This window comes from Mesocricetus auratus, unplaced genomic scaffold, assembly GCF_017639785.1.
Source record: "Mesocricetus auratus isolate SY011 unplaced genomic scaffold, BCM_Maur_2.0 Super-Scaffold_6723, whole genome shotgun sequence".
Taxonomy (NCBI): domain Eukaryota; kingdom Metazoa; phylum Chordata; class Mammalia; order Rodentia; family Cricetidae; genus Mesocricetus; species Mesocricetus auratus.
Genome location: NW_024429183.1, coordinates 13,202,260 through 13,216,007, shown reverse-complemented (window position 1 = coordinate 13,216,007; position 13,748 = coordinate 13,202,260). Strand labels below are relative to the sequence as shown.

Sequence of the window (13,748 nt, the reverse complement as noted above, 5' to 3'; positions counted from 1 at the left end):
AGCTTCTGGAAGTGCAGCTGCCGAAGCCTAAAGCCTCGCACGCACCCTGAGCACATTCCAGACCCATCCTACCCCTCGGTCCCTGGACTGGCTGCCTTACGTCAGTCAGATTGACACAAACTGGGGTCACTTGGGAAGTGGGAACCTCAACTGATAAAATTCCCCCTTCCAGGTTGGCAAGCCTGTGATGCTTTTTGGTGTTGTTTTGGGTTTTGGAGACAGGATTTCTCTGCATAGCCCTAGCTGTCCTGGAACTCGCTGTGTGGACCAGGCTGGCCTGAACTCACAAAGATCTGCTTGCCTCCACCTCCTGAGTGCTGGGATTAAAGGCTGTGCCACCACTGCCCAGCTTGTGGTGCATTCCTTGATTGATAACTGATGGGGCAGGGTCCGGCTCACTTCAGGAAGTGCCTCCCCTGGCCTGGTGGTCCTGAGTCTTATAAGAAGCAGGCTAAACAAGGCAGGAAGAGCCAGCCAGGAAGCAGCATTCCTCTGTGGGCTCTGCGTTCCTGCCTCCAGGTTCCTGTCCTGGATTCCCTGGTTGATAACTATAAGTTATAAGACGAAATTAACCCTTTCCTCCCCCAAGCTGTTTGTGGTCATGGTGTTTTATCACAGCAGCAAAAACTCCAGCTGATACAACCTTTCAGCATGCAGTTCCACGAGTGTCCATCCCCTCCATTCCAGTCCAATCCCTTGACTGAGAGAAATTTGTCTGGACTAAAAGGAGCTAGTGCTCAGCTTGAAGGGCCAACCTCAGCTCTGGAAAAGGATACTAGGAGCAAGGTAAGAAGGGGGTGAAGGCTGTCCTGACAAGGCAGTAACAAAGGAGGCTCAGACTGCACCTGGATTGTGCCTTGGAGAGCAGGTAATAAATGCAAGGACAGTAAGACCCAGCAGGCCCCTAAGCCAGCCAAAGGTAACTTCCGTTCTGAGGACAGGGTGTTATTCCCATGGTGGGGCCCCCTAAACCCTACCCTGGGCTGTGGAGAAGCAGAAGTCGCCTCTCCTGCTCTCCCCTGTAGCTTTGGGACCTAGAGCAAACTCAGAGTAAGGGCATGCCGCCTCAGCGAAAGGTCAGCTTCCTAAGACAGCTCCCGCCCTTTGAAACCATCCCTGGGAAGAGCCCACCCAGGTGTCTATGACAACTCTTCCTCCCGCCTAGCAGTAGCCTCTATTGAACAGAGGGACAAACAGCACAGAAGACAAAAGGCCCCTTCCTCTCGCTTCATCTGTCCCCTTTCCATCAACTCTTAGCAAGACCCAGAAAAACAAGCCCTCGATGCCACTGCCTCCCTCTTTCCCCGCCCAAGTAACTTAAGTGTATCAGACACATCAACTGCATTAAACACGATGGGTTTTTAAGGCATGAGTTGGCAGGGTTGCGGCAGCTGCCTTTGCCCTGAGGGGCACACTGCCTAAGATTGATGGAAATAAATAAAACAGATTTACAGTTTTCATACTTGGGAAGCAGGGAGTTGGAAGGGAAGGGAATAGGGGGAGGAGAAGCAGAGTGCACTGGGAATCTAGAGCTTTCTGAACCTGGGCTGAGAGCCCACTCTTTCTCCCACCCAAGCTTCTGCTGACTGGAAGTTGCTTTCTCTTTAAATCCCTGAGGCAACCCAGCTGTTAGTCAGGGAGCAGGCCCTGCTCCCAGGGGATGGCTCTGGCCTCTGCATTTTCTAACCTTGATGTTAGTTTGTACCCAGGGATCCGCTGGGCATGTGGAGCAAAGTGCCCAGGCCCCCCGGCCTTGAGCCCTTAAGCGGAACATGAACATCTAATAGTGACCAATGTAGAGAAGAAGCAAGAGTCCCCACCGTGTGTGGTGCTGCTGGGGGTGGAAATGAAGCTTCAGAGGGAGAAGGAAGACGTTGAACAGGAGGCTGAGTCAGTGGGGGAAGATGTAGTGATCTGCCCTGACCTCAAGACAGGTGGACCTAGGTACCTGGAGCTTGTACCTATTTGCCCATCTTGCAGAGGCAGGCTTGGAGGTGCCCTTTGGTCCCAGGTTACCTTCCCAGGCACCTACTAGAGATCTCTGAACCTGGGCAGAACAGAGAAAGAATCCAGTCCTGATGCTAGACCACAAAAACAAAGAACTAAATAAGGCAGTGTTGGGAACTGGGGACTTGTGCTCGGTGAGATGCCAGGTATACCCTCCTGTATTAGACAGAGCTATTCCTAACAGGAGGTACCAAATGAAATTATCTAAACCCTGCTTCTCATGTAACATAAACAAGGTACTAAGAATATTGGGACTTGCCAGCTACGGCTTACTCTGATATTTCCTGCTTGTCACTGGCCAGCTAGCATAGAGGCAAGTGAGGGTTGGAACAGGAATGGTCGGTATTAATAGCCGCTGTAGAGGTTGCAGTGGGAGGACAGTGGGTGCTCCAGCTGCCATCTCTTTGCTCAGGAGGCTGGTGGTTGAGTTTGTCCCCCACAGGCCAGCTGTTCACCATTCTGCCAGTGGACATCTTGATGTGGTGACATTGGGACAGTCCGGAATGTCAGAGACTCCTGCCTAGAGGTCACTCATCTCTATTTCCTTAACTTACCTCGGGTTCCTTGGGTACCCTTCCCATCCCTGTGCCCAATAGCCGGGGCTGGCTCCTAAAATCACTGCAGGCTGTCACCATCTGGCTAGCTAGTGGAAGGACTCTCCCTTCCTTCCAGACTGAGCACTTCCCCAAATATTCCTGCTGGAGGTCAGAGGCCTTTCTGCTTCTGCTTTTTGTCACTCCCTAAAACAGGGTGGGAAGGAAGAGGAAGTCAGCAGCCTGAATGTCCAGCAAGTGACACAGCCCCCTCCCTAGCTGCCCTCAGGTCCCGTGTCATCTCGCCTCGCTCATGCTATGATGAAACAAGTCAGGCCGGGAGGGACCATGGGGAAGCAGCATGCCTTACAAGACTCAGAGTCAGAGCCAGAAGAATCCGTGAAGGGGGCCGACATGAATGTCCGGAGCATGAGGTCTGAGGATCTGGGAAGGATTGGTGACAACGTGGGTGGGGGAGGCTTGTTTGGCCTTGTAACTGTGCTAGCTTATACTTGAAGGATGTAGGGGAGTAGGGCCCTGGGAAGAACCTAAAGCCACATGTCAAGTTCAGTTCCCCAGGAAAACACAGCAGAAGGAAAGCACACCAGAGGGAGACATCTGTTGGTGCCTGGCTCTTCTCTTGCTCTGGGTCAAGCTTTCTCCTGCCTGGTATGACCACTAGTGGCTCCGGAGCCACTTACAAAACTAGTAAGGCCTTCCTCCCTTGGGGCAGTGTTCCCAACGGTTGAGACTAATGGGTGAGTACCAGGTGGGGGCTTGGGGAACACACCTTCCTCCGGCTCTCCAAGGATAGCGATCGAGGTGACAGTGAGGTACATGTTCACAGCAACCTGGTAGGTGCGGTGCAGCGCCTCTAGCTGACACTGGCCTCCCAGAGAAGATCCCTATGGGCAAAGCAGTGTTGTCTCAGCTCCCAGGGAAAAGTAGCAGTCCCTCTCTTGAGTCCCAGGGGTGTTTGGCTGTTCCTTGGGAGCCCTGGGTCTGTATTGGAGGAGCAAGGAGCAGCCATTACCCAACTAGACAGCACTCAGGAAGCACAAAATGGGGGGAGGGGCAGAACCACGCCCACAAGGCTCTGGGCTGGGCCTGATAGGCTTGGAGCCCCAGTTGGAGGCCAGCAGCCAGCTGCTGCCTAGTGAGACCCTTCCTAAGTAGTACATGACCACACATACCTAGCCACTTCCCTCCTGCCATTTCCTGAGTCACAGGCCCACATCAGGGGCTTCTTACTGAAAGGACACAGACACGGACCCATGTCCAGGTTAGTTAGCACGAGATGACCCCTCAGAGACCCTGTTGAAGTTGCTTCCCACCCCAGCGCTCTACCTTGTCCCTAAGCACTTTCCAGGCCATTGTCTCGTGATGAATAGCACTTTAATATGGGTATTAAAAAACATGGGCAAATGTGTAATGCTTGCAAGCTGTGTTCCATTATTGACGCTATGCTTGAGAGCCAAGCAGGCAGCTCAAGCCAGGCTGGGACTCAGCAGAGAAGTGATGACGCAGCAGCCCTGCAAGGCAGCCATCTGCCAGGCCTCCACTGGGCAGGGACAGGCACACGAGAGGCAGAGTGATGAGGAAGAGCTCAGGCTCAGAAAGCTGACTCTTCTGATTCTGCATTCTCCATTTTTCCTCTCCAGTCATCTACGTGACCTGACCAGCAGCCTGGTCCTCCCTGAACCCCAGACTCTTTCTGCAAACTGCAGAAAACCACAGAAGGCCTTGTTCACACTCCAGTGCCAGGCACTTGAAGCTGTGGCTGCCTGTGCAGTCCTGGGATGGGATTTGGAGTTATCCCTCCCTGCTTCCTGGTGGTGGATATACAAGCACCCTATTCTGACAAAGTGCCTGTTCGCACTCTCTCTTCCTGCCTCCTCCCCTCCCCATCCTACGTAGACTTGCCTCCTGTCCTCTTTGCTTCCTAGGGCAGCACCTTGACGTGGTGGGCACGCTGGACAGGACAGAGCTGCTCTTCTTGCCCTGACCTGGCCTGTGCTGCACCTTTGTGACAGGGAAGTGTGGGAGGTATTGGGCCCACCTCTGCCTCCTTCCACAAGTCCTACCTGAAGGACTAAAAACACCCACCCAGCAGGAGCCTTGGGAGCTGCTGGCCAGAAGTACAGCCCACCAGGCTCTGCCTAGCAGTCTCCTGGGGTGAGGTTCTCATCAGATGTCCAGAGCATCAGGAGGAGCTCAGAGTCAGGCCTTGGTGGGGGCTTCCCACTCTTGCTCTCTAGGGACCTGTTCCCAGCTTCTCACTCTGCACTATGGCCTTTCACAAGCGAGACTCCTGGTGAGAAGGAGCTGTGGTTAGAACTTAAGTACTGCCTCCTAGAGGATCATATGGTAAAGACCCACATGTGGTCCCCAGCGTGGAGCTGTTGGGAGGTCACTGGGAGCATGCCCTTGGAGGGGTTGTGGAACCTCAGTCTCTCTCTGCTTCCTGGCTTCTGATGGAAGTGTTTTGCCTCACAATTTGCTCCCAACATGGGAGGCCATCCCCAACTTAGGCCCAAAGTCAGAGGGCCTCCAGGTTTGTACTGGAGCCTCCAGAACAATGAGCCAAAGAGACCTTTTGTTACTGTGTTTCGTTACCTCAGCAAAGCAAAGAGGGCGGCCGCGTGTAGTTTGTGTTCCAGCCTGCTGTTCAGGCTGCCATGGAAGTGTGTGCTCTGGAGTCTTCCTAAGATGAACTAGCCTCCCCAGGGAAGTCAGGAGAGACAGAGCATGTAGGCACCTGCCTGTGGATGAGCAAAGTGCCAGAATTGAGAACAGTAATACCTGTAGACCTGTCTGTGTACTTTTTTATTCTTTTCCCATTTTTCCTGTGTATGTAGTAGGGAGGCATGTTTTTTCATGTGTGGACATACATATGTGTGCACATGCATGTAGAGGCCCAAGGTTGAGGTTGGGATTCATCCTCATTAGCTCTTCTGTCATATTCATTAAGGTGGGGTCTCTCAAACCTAGAGCTTGCTGACATGTCTAGTCTGCTCTGATTTCCACCTTCTGTGGCTGGCCATCATACCCACCCCGCGTTTACATGCATTTCAGGTCCTCCCGCTCAGATAGCACACACTGTAACCCCTGAGCCATTTCCCCAGCCTCTGTACATGAAGCCTTTGAACGTGGAGAGCAAGGTCCCTTCTCGCGGCAACATCCAACCATCGTGATGGCACAGCTGCTGGGCATCAGGCCCTCTTAGTGTAGGTACCTGAGGGTAGCAGACAAGAGTCTAGCAAAAGTGCAGCCACAGTGACGGTGCTCTGAACGAAATAGGGTCTGCTCTTCGAAGAGGTTGGAAGGCAGAGAAGGCACATCACACCCAGGCTTCCTCAGGATGCAAAGTAGACAAGAGGCCTCGATAGCCAGAAGTCAGCACAACCGATGTGGTAAGGTCCACATCAGAAGACAAGCCCAGAAGGCGGATCTCTGTGAGTTCGAGACTAGCCTGGACTACCAAGCGAGTTCCAGGACAGCCTCCAAAGCCACAGAGAAACCCTGTCTCGAAAAATCAAAAAAAAAAAAAAAAAAGAAGACAAGCCCAGAAGCTGAGGTGTCCCTAAGGGAGAAAGGGGTGCTGAAACTGGGGCGAGAGGGGTTTTGTACTCAGCAGCAGAAGCCGGACTTCACAGTAGATCCAACCAGAAGCCATAGATGAGGCCCTAAGGAAGAGAGGGACCAGGTTGGGTCTGCCTTTTAGATTTGTCAGAGCTGGTGTGAGAGGGCCTGGAAAGAGCGCTTAGCTTTTTGAGTTCATACTGCTTTTACAGAGGACCCAAGTTTGGTTCCCAGTACCTACGTTGGGCATCTCACAACCATCTGTAACTGCCACTACAAGGGCATCTGAGGCCCCCGGCCTCTGTGGGCACCTGTACTAATACACACAATTAAAAATAATAAAAATATTTTTAAGGTTTGTTATATATAGTGTTCTGCCTGCATGTATGCCTGCAGGCCAGAAGAGGGCACCAGATCTCATTACAGCTGGTTGTGAACCACCATGTGGTTGCTGGGAATTGAACTCAGGACCTCTGGAAGAGCAGGCAGTGCTTAACCTCTGAGTCATCTCTCCAGCCCTAATAAAAATATTTTTAAAGTAAATAATTTTCTTTTAAATGAGGAGGAGTCAGACTGAGGGGTGTCTTGGTACTGGCCAGGAGGATGTGGCTGGCTTTTTCCCCAGGGCAGTGGTAGCCCAAAGATGATGCTGAGGGGGAGATGCTCAAAGCCTATGGCTGAACCAGGATTAATGACCGGGGATCAGGGAGTGGAGTGGGCTGTATAATGGAGTTTACTCCCACAGAAAGGTGAATCCGCAGGGATACCAAGAGTCTCCTTGTGGACCTGTGATGCTCAGAATGCCTGGGAGATATCCACAGGGACTGTCCCCGCTAAGAGTCCCTTCAGTGAAGCCCAGGGAAGGAGGGGCACATATGGAAGTCACAGACTCTAGGCCACTTTGAAAATATTCGTGGGACTCGAGCCCACTGGGAGTCAAAGACCAGAGAGGAGGGGTGTGGCACGGCCGGGTGAGGTAGAGGGAACCAATGGCAAGCAAGCTCTACCACCTGACCTATAGCACCATCAGGCAGGCAGCATTCCCCGGGTTCTCAGGCACAGCAGGGGCCATGGTACCTTCCTGCTTCTTCTCAGCCTTTCCTGTCCCTCCAAACCATCCCTAACCCTCCAGCTGCTGCAAGTTCCAGCCTGGCTGGCCTGGGGTCCTTGGAAAGCACTGCCTGGCAGCCGTTCAGCTGCTGGCCTCTGTCATGGAGACGGCAGCAGCTGCAGGCGACAGACACTTGTGACCATTTGTCAGTACTCTTCTCCCCAGACTGCCCTTTTTGAACATTTCTGTCCCACGGCCTTGGAGACAGGGCTCATCCCTGGGTGGACGGGGGCAGTAAACATTGTCTGACTTCTACAGAAGAGCTACCACCTGCCTGCTGACTGTCATCTGTATCTTGGAGGCTTTTGTCCCTGGGTGCCATGCACCAAACACTGGGCACCTCACATGAGCAACTGGGCAACCTGCCTTCTGGTTGCTCCCCCCATTTTAGACGGGTATTGCCCCCAGTTAAAACATTAAGAATTGCTGTACAGAGATACTGGGATCATCTGGCCGGGTGTGAGGCCACAGGTTCCATTGGATCTAGGCTAGAGATATTTGCACTTCATAGTTTGCCTTCCATTACCAAATACTCTGGGTTTCTTGGCTGGGTCTGGAGATATGGCAGAATCCTCTCAAGCCTAGATGCAAAGCCATGACTGGTGTTCATAAAAAAGAAAGAAATGCAGCCTTGATCAAGTTCCAGACAAGTCCGGTGCCTGGGAAGAAGTAACCTTGTTTCAGGCTTGTTGTCTCAAAGCGTGGTTCGTGTTGTACAGTGCACAATACCTGAAGCCTCTACCCCTTGCCTAGTTGGTGGTGCTGCTTCCCCGGGGTAGGGACAGGCAGGCAGGCAGAGGACATCAGCCCCACGCCAGAGGCCATGGGACAAGGTACGTTGAACCACTAGTCCCTATCCAACAGGAAGCAGATACACGCACCTGCTCACTAGCCCGTTGCCCACTCCTGCTCCACCAACAGGCCCCTCCCAGCCTGACTTCAAGCTACGCTTGTCTGCTGTTATTTCACCTTGCCCCAGGGACCCTGGGAAACCCACTTTTCTTCATTCTCCAGGTTCCTCTTTGGTAGCAGAGCCTCTTTCTTAGAGCCCAGTCCTCACCCCAAGGCTCTGACAAAAAGAAATACATGGGGGTCAGTGGAGCCAGGCACCACTACGGTCCAGTTGCTTCACTTTCCTGTGCCTCTGGGTTGACAGAGGGTCCAACCTCCCTGTGCCTCTGGGTTGACAGAGGGTCCATTCAGTCCACAAGTGCTGCCAGACCCAGTGACCTACAGGAATCCCTCCAGCTAAGGCCACAACTGAGCAGCACAGACACTCTGACCCCAAGGAGCTTTCACGACTTGTATGTGGAGATATTCTCAGATGAAGATGAAGTCTAGAGAGAAGGAAGGTCAGAGAAAGGCAGGAACACCTTGGCATGGGAGCCGGAGGTATTGTTGATGTATGTGGGAGACACACATGATATACAGATTTGTTGATGTGTATGAAATCCTAGAATGGTATCTTGGTGCATCCCTGGTAGCCAGAGGCCTGGGGAGGAGGGATACAAATAGAGCGTATAAACCATGGTTTCTGGATCAAGGTAGGTGATGACGGGAAGTTAAGAGCGGGCGTTCTGTGTGCTCCGTGGTCCCATTTCCACACACACGCCAGCACTGAGGCCCCCACCTCCAGCCCTAGGATAGAGCAGATTCCTCTAGGGCCCTTAAAAGCCTCCATAGTCTCACCTTTTCTGGCTTGCTTTCCAGGCAGCTCTGCCTCCTGCTGAATGCAGAGAACATCTTCCACTCTATGGCAGACATCCTGCTTCGGGAGGAGGACCTCAAGTTCGCGTCCACCATGGTGCACACCCTCAATACTATCCTGCTCACTTCCACTGAGCTCTTCCAGCTGAGAAACCAGCTCAAGGACCTGAAGACTCTGGTACTCTGTGCCCCCAGTGTTAGGTCTGTGGGTGTGCAGGCATGCAGCTCATCCTCAGCTGGTCCCAGGAGGCTCACAGCGGGTGGCTAAGCTGGGAGTCGTCCCTTCACAAGGCCTGTCCACATGCTCTCCCAGTTTCTGCCCCACCTCTCACTGTCCCTTTGGAAGCAGGCTCTGCTGGTTCTGAGATACCCCGCTCAGCAAAGTCCCTTCTCGTGGTCAAAACTGAAATAGTGCTGGGAAACAAAGGGTTAATTGCTCTCCTTGTGTTCCTCCTTGCTCTGGCCCCACTCCCACAGCTGGACACATCTGTCTCATAAAATGCCTGTCGTCAGTCATTGTTTCCTGTCCCAGGCTTTGGGTAAGGTTGCCCAAAGGTAGACCAGGAAGATCAGAGAGACACTGCAGGCCTAGGAGACATGCCTCTCACAGGTCCACATGATGTGGCCAAGGCACTGAGTGGGCTTCCCTCAGCTTACAGGGACCAATGCCATCGTGGAAACACGAGGGCCAAGGATTTATTTCCCAATCTGGGTTTGGGTCACTTTACCTCTGCCCCCTGCCCAGCATGACCCTAATGCAACCCCTCCCTGGGAGGCTCAAGGACATTTAAGCCCTGGTCTGTGAGGACCTCTGAGGCCAAGTGGCTTGGAGTGCCAGTCCACAGCCCTGCCTTCCTCTGGGGGTTCCTTGCAGACATTTGCAGAGGCTTTAAGAATTTTCTTCAGGCTCAGGGCTCCTTGAGTATGGGCTCAACTGCAGGACTGGTTTCCCGGTACACTGAGAGCGTCAAGTGGGCTGCCAAAGTAGGGGAAGGTGGGATCTGAAGGACTGAGGAGACTAGCCCCTGAGGAGATTTCTTCCCAGCCCCAAGCTCTGGAACCACAGAGTTCTGAGAGACAATTACTGTCATTTTGCCAGGGGCAGAAATGCCAGCTTACAAAGGGTAGGCTCACTTTTGAGTAGGCCCTTGCTGCCACTACCACGTGGCTCTGTGAGGCCAGGAGGTAATGACAGGGTCTGAGGAGCTGTCAGCATTTCCTTTGTGACAGCTCGTTCCCAGCAGGGCTGCCAAACACAGCCCAGTGCTGAGCTGGCACCCCAGCTCCCCCCAAGAGCCCCGTGTCACAGCCCCTCAAGGTCCTTCCTTCATAGGTCCTGTGTGGGCCCAGTGACAGCGAGCGAGCCTTCTAACTGCTGCACCTCTCCCCCAGGAAAGCCAGAACCTCTTCTGCTGCCTGTATCGCTCCTGGTGCCACAACCCAGTCACCACCGTGTCACTCTGTTTCCTCACCCAGAACTACCGGCACGCCTATGACCTCATCCAGAAGTTGTATCCTTCACTGTCGGTCAGTCCCCAGTGGGGCCAGGAGTGGCCCTACTGCCACCGTCCTATACCCATCTTCCAGGGTTGGGACATCACCAAGGCCTCCACCAGGGTTGCCGTGGGGTATGTTCAGGAAGGGGTTGTTATTGGTAAACAGGGCCCCTTTAGAGCCTCCTGAAGAGGAGGCAGACCTGGAAAACCTCAGGCTGAGTAAGAGAAGAAAAGGGTACTCAGTTCCCTATATCTCTTGCTAGCCCCTTCTATAGATAGAAAAGACCTTGTTACAAGAACATGCTGGGCAGGCCTGTAGAGCTGACTCACATGGCAAAACTTGGGAAGCTTCAAGAAGGGCCAGGAGCCCACCCCACACACAAGACTTACCTGCCTCACCAGAAGGCATCCGTAGTCAGAATTGTTTTTAATCTGCCACTGAGAAGCAGAACACCCTTATCTTTGAGCCTGACTTGCGACCTAGGATCAAGACAATATTCAGGCAATAAGGCTCACCTCCTGCTGTGATGGCCCAGAGCCGGGAGCCGTGAAGGCTTCAGTGAAGTGTCTAGTGTGTTCTTGTCTGCCACCCTTCCAAAGCCTAAACCTGCCCTACTCGGCCACTCATGTGATCCAGAGACCAGAACACCCAATTCCCAAGCTCCCCTAGCCTGCCAATGAGTTGTCCTCTCAGGCAAAAACCAGGAGCCTCTCCTGCCCAACCCTCTCCTGAGCTATAAGGCCACAGTAAGTGTCTTCCTGGGCCTAGGAAGGCAAAGGACAGCTGTAGAAGTAGAATCCAAGCACCCATGCAAAAGGGACAGCTGGGCCACGTCCCATCTAGAAGGACAGACAGGCAGAGAATACACCTATATTTCTCATGTGCTAAAGCCCACTTGGAGAGAGCCAGGCTGTGCACTGTAAACTAGGTCTCAGGAGGGACATGGGATTCTGAGCCCAGGCCCTAGGGTCTATCCTTTGCCACCCTTGGGCAAAGATACTCCCAATGGGGAGACTTTCCTTGACTGCCCACCCAGTGGGGACCTGGAAGTCACCGTGGACTTCCTTACAGAGGTGGACAAACTGGTGCAGCTGATTGAGTGTCCCATCTTTACATGTAAGAGTCGCTGTCCAGACCCTTGCCCTGAATACACCTGCCATGGCCTTCAGCTGGCCTGGACGGAGAAGGGGGGGTTGGAGCCAAGTTCAGATACCATCTTGCCTGAACATGGAGAGGGAAAAGAGGGCAATGGCCCCATGAGTGTACTAGAATGTCAAGAACGTAATATTAAGAGTTGATAGTGGGCCGGACGGTGGTGGCGCACGCCTTTAATCCCAGCACTCGGGAGGCAGAGGCAGGCGGATCTCTGTGAGTTCGAGGCCAGCCTAGTCTACCGAGCTAGTTCCAGGACAGCCTCCAAAGCCACAGAGAAACCCTGTCTCGAAAAAACCAAAAAAAAAAGAGTTGATAGTGGCTGGCGATAAGATGCCAACTGGAGTGGCATAGGGTGCATGGCATCAGAACTTAATTTTGTCTGCTTCCTCAAAATGTGTCACATACACACGGGCTAGTGCTAACATGAAACCCTTCAAAATGTTAAAACCAGATCCTGCCCTGGGCTGTCCCTAGCTGTTCCTCTCCAGCCTACTGCCTCTTCCCTGACTCTCTGGGGGTCTAGGCACCCCTTACACATATTCCTGCTTGTCCAGGAGCTGTGCTCTCTCCTCTCCTAAAGGAGAGGTAGCATTTGCCAGGAGCCAATGGGCAGGAGCTGCCTAGTGAGTAACACCCAGGCTGAATGTGCAGAAGCAGCACTAGCTGGGCTAGCACAGATCTTGACACCTCCACATATGCAGCGCCTGCTCCCCACAGCAGCAAACACTCCAAATAATATGTATATTTACAGTGTGCTAGGGAAGCCAGAGGCAGCCCTGGCTGTAACCACCTTCCTAACCTCAGCAGCAGGGGCTCAAGGATCCTCCTCCACAGCTCCCTCACAGCTAAAGGACCCACGGCTCCAAGTGGCAGGGGCTGCAGTGACTCAGGTCCTGGAGTCAGGAGAGAAACCCTCTTCCCAACCCATCCAAAGCATGCGCTGGCTGCCTGGCATCTCCCCTACTGAGGGTCCCACAGGGTAGAGGGACCCCCCCCCCAAGGCAAGTCTAGACTGATCCAGAGAAAGCCCTGAGCAGCTCACCCCGAAGAATAAGATGGGGAAAGTGCTGACCGCAAAGATGAAAGGCAGGCCTAGTTTCCTCTAGGCCCAAAGGGAAGTGGAAGTAGGTTCCGGCCTCTCCAGAGCTGTGTGCATGGTAAAAAGGTTTCCTATGCACACACCTTGCAGATCAGCTCCTCTGTAACCCAGCAGGGTTCCTCCGTGCTCCCCCAGCTAGCCGAGCACCCTCCAATGCAGTTCAGTCCTCACACAGCCTACCTGGAGCTAGCACCCAGTCTCACAGCCCTGGGCTTCTTACTACCCAGCTATAAAGCAGGGCTCAAACAAGCCCTTGGGTTTGATTAGTTTGCTTGAGTGGCTCACAGAACTCTGGGAAGCACATTTGCAGCTTCTCATAAAGGACACTACAGTGGAATTGGAGAAAGAGGATGACATACCTTTCCTAATCCAAGCCTGAGTTCTTATGGGAGCTTCATTATTTAAGCATTGATTTGCTTTGGCCATTGGAGATCAGCTCAACCTTCAGTACATCAGCAAGCAAGACTTTTTGTTTCAGAGACTGAGGATTGTAGAAGTTCTGTGCTGGGAAACTCAGATGAATATCAGATATGTATGTTAGCATATCATAGGTGTCTGTGACTTCTGCCTCTTGGAATAAGGGGAGGAACTAAAAGAGGCCACCTAGTCCTCTGCTACCTGCTACCTGCATCCTCCCAAGCTCCTTGCCCAACTCCTGCTGGGAAGCAAGACCACTCTCCAAGGCCCGGGGCTACTCTGGAAGGTGTAGCTCATTGTCTACACTTGTCTGCCAAGGTCTAAGCTGCAGGAGGAACAGTGGTACTACAGGGTCCAGGAGGGAAGGGAGAGCATCTCTCCCATCCGGTCTCCCCAGCAGGCCTTGGATAAGCTGCCACCTTGAGATGCAGCTGACCACTAGCAGGTCCAAACTCCTAGGGTAGATACAGATGCTGGCCAGAAAGCAAGAGTGTCCCTGCCTTTGAAGGGGTGGGGCGATAAGCGGCTGTGTCTAAGTCGAATATCCAAATCACCTCCCAGACACTCAGGGCTTTGGTGTGTGCCTCACTACACAAAAAGGCATTTTCTCATCCTGCCCTCCCTCAGCAAAGCCTAATCC

The 13,748-nt window shown here is 53.1% G+C and overlaps 1 protein-coding gene across 1 annotated transcript in view; it reads left to right on the top strand.

The window, feature by feature from the left end:
* Nucleotides 1-13,748, top strand: part of Vac14 (VAC14 component of PIKFYVE complex) — a 109,825-nt gene that overhangs the window by 90,794 nt on the left and 5,283 nt on the right. The window contains exons 15-17 of the mRNA XM_040736960.1: nucleotides 8,944-9,118; nucleotides 10,333-10,451; nucleotides 11,474-11,553. Coding sequence (XP_040592894.1) covers nucleotides 8,944-9,118; nucleotides 10,333-10,451; nucleotides 11,474-11,553 — 374 coding nt within the window. The remainder of the gene's footprint in view (nucleotides 1-8,943; nucleotides 9,119-10,332; nucleotides 10,452-11,473; nucleotides 11,554-13,748) is intronic.